Below are 2,306 nucleotides of genomic sequence, written 5' to 3'. Positions count from 1 at the left end.
CGAATGATAACAATAAATATTTACGATGACTATAAACAGGAAGGGCTAAAAGTACGGAAGAACCAAAGAAATCCTTATATCTTTATTAGGGAAGAGATATAATAGAAAACAGTTTCTACTAATATAAAAAATTCTCCTGTCATGATTTTGGCGTATTCTCTGTTATTCCCTTAGTAATTAGGTAGAAATACACGCTAATTAAAAAAAAAAATTGTTAAACTGGTATACTCTGAAAACATTGGGTCTCAATTAATATGTATTCCAAATATTTTTAGGAACTAATTGAGAGCAATACAATCGAGTTGAGGATATGAATCTTTGGATGATTGACGTATACCATTGCCTTTATCACTTGACATGAGTTTTCTTTATGACAATGTGTTTTATGCCAATGCCACTAAATAAGGCTTAGTCACAAAAGGATAAAGAATCAAAGAAGAAGCTGTATGACATTGACATTCATTCATTACATTATTAATCCGAACAATACAGTGCTAAATTTCATTTCACGACAGAAACAATTTCATTATACAAATTGCAAAGTTTTCTTTGGAATGGAAGAAGTAAACAACACCAAAGGACAACGGATTATCAATCATGAAGGCAAAGAAATTGAATCAATGATGATGGTTGTTTTCCAAGGAAGCTCCTTCAATCAGAGGAAAACAGTTATAGTATAACCAGGGTTAGTTACACAATTAAGCAAAGGATTCACATAATTTGTTTATTGAAATTTAAAAAAAAAAAAGAGATTCATACTGCAGGAACCATGAATTTGTTTCAAAGAAATCCTCCTAGTAATCCTCCCAAATCCAAACCATTAAGCATTGATAAACCTCCTCCATCACCACCCACAAAACCTTGCAAAATATCCAGCCCTCCACCTCCACCATTCCCAAAGAGATCCAGGCCTGGGATACTACCTCCTACACCATTACCAATTCCATTACCAACTCCTGATAATGCTTGAATCAAGTTTTGCATTCCTCCAAGGCCTCCACCTCCACCAATTCGTCCAGCTCCACCTCCAAGTCCTCCAGCTCCACTGCCAAAGCCTCCAATTCCGCCACCTAGTCCTCCACCTGCCATGAGGGCTTGAGTGTGGTGGTGCTGGTTAAAGCTGTTTTGAGAGAAATTAGCAAATAAAGCTTGAAGCCTTTGCAGCGCCTGCAAATGCTCATTATTCTGCCAGTGCACGGAAGGCATACCCGCTGAATGAATTCCCTGATTTCCAGGGGTCATGGCAGGATTAAAGTTCGGAACAGGAATGCCTGCTGCTGCAGCTGGCGCGACAAAGTGTGGATTATAGGCTTGATAGCTCGGAGGAGCCTGAGGAGGAACCTCAGGAGCAGATCTTGAAGCTGTTCCAGGGTGTTGAAAATGATGATGAACCTGTGGGATGGGAGTTTGATTTGCTGCAGCCGTGAATGTTGTCTGACTTTGATTAAAAAAATTTGTTTGCATTGCTGGTGCAACTGATGGAACATTATTTGTACAGTTCAAATGAACATCAAAATCACAAAAATCACACCTATAAAGCCAATGGTTGGACCCCAAAGTGTTGCATATATCACAGTTAAAGATTTTGCTAGGATGGGGTGGTGAGAAAATCAGCTTGAGCTGGTGATTATGAGACTGGTGAGTAAAGCTCAATGGCTTTGCCGAGCAAAGGATATGAAGATCAATATTGCATATCTTGCAGTGGTAGCAGAAGCCATCGCCTTGCTTCCCACATGCGTCACAGTTGAAGAAGCCATCCTGGTAAAGTGGCTTTGGAAGAAGAGACAAAACATGGTTTTTATCAAAAGGGTGAGTTATTTGCCGAGGCATTTTTGAACATTTGACATGGAGGAAGTAGTTGCAAGTTGAGCAACTGTAAATCAATCCAGTTGCTTTCAGCTTGCATCCTGAACATGAAACTGAGGTCAGGGAGTTTTGATGATTGGAAAGCTGCAAAGGGTGTGGATGGCTAAAATGGTTGATGGAGGATTCAACTTGGGAGCTCATGATCCTTCTTTGCCTATTGATCTTTCTCCAGTCTAAATTTGGGGCTTGATTTTGGTGAGACTATATAAATATCCACTATGGTAAATGGCTTAGAACTCTGAAGCCTATGGTTGTAGACTTTGTCAAGCCCAAAAAGTCAGCTATTGGCGTGATGGTGATTGTTAGTCTTGGCATTTTCTATTTCTTCATGTGCTAAAGTCTACTTTGCAGTTGTGCATCATTCTGTCAAGACAATTGAACAATTAAAAAAGACGATTACATATTAGATCCTATTGCAAGTCTGCGTCGTGGAAATTTTG

The 2,306-nt window shown here is 39.3% G+C and overlaps 1 protein-coding gene across 1 annotated transcript; it reads right to left on the bottom strand.

Moving 5' to 3' along the window:
- Positions 1 to 443: 443 nt before the first annotated feature.
- Positions 444 to 2,049, bottom strand: LOC113728841 (uncharacterized). The gene has a single exon (XM_072080181.1). The coding sequence runs from the start codon at positions 2,005 to 2,007 to the stop codon at positions 781 to 783; it is 1,227 nt and encodes a 408-aa protein (XP_071936282.1). The 5' UTR covers positions 2,008 to 2,049; the 3' UTR covers positions 444 to 780.
- Between the last annotated feature and the right edge of the window lie 257 nt (positions 2,050 to 2,306).

Source organism: Coffea arabica, chromosome 2e (assembly GCF_036785885.1).
Source record: "Coffea arabica cultivar ET-39 chromosome 2e, Coffea Arabica ET-39 HiFi, whole genome shotgun sequence".
Classification (NCBI taxonomy): Eukaryota; Viridiplantae; Streptophyta; class Magnoliopsida; order Gentianales; family Rubiaceae; genus Coffea; species Coffea arabica.
This window is presented reverse-complemented; position numbering and strand designations above follow the sequence as displayed.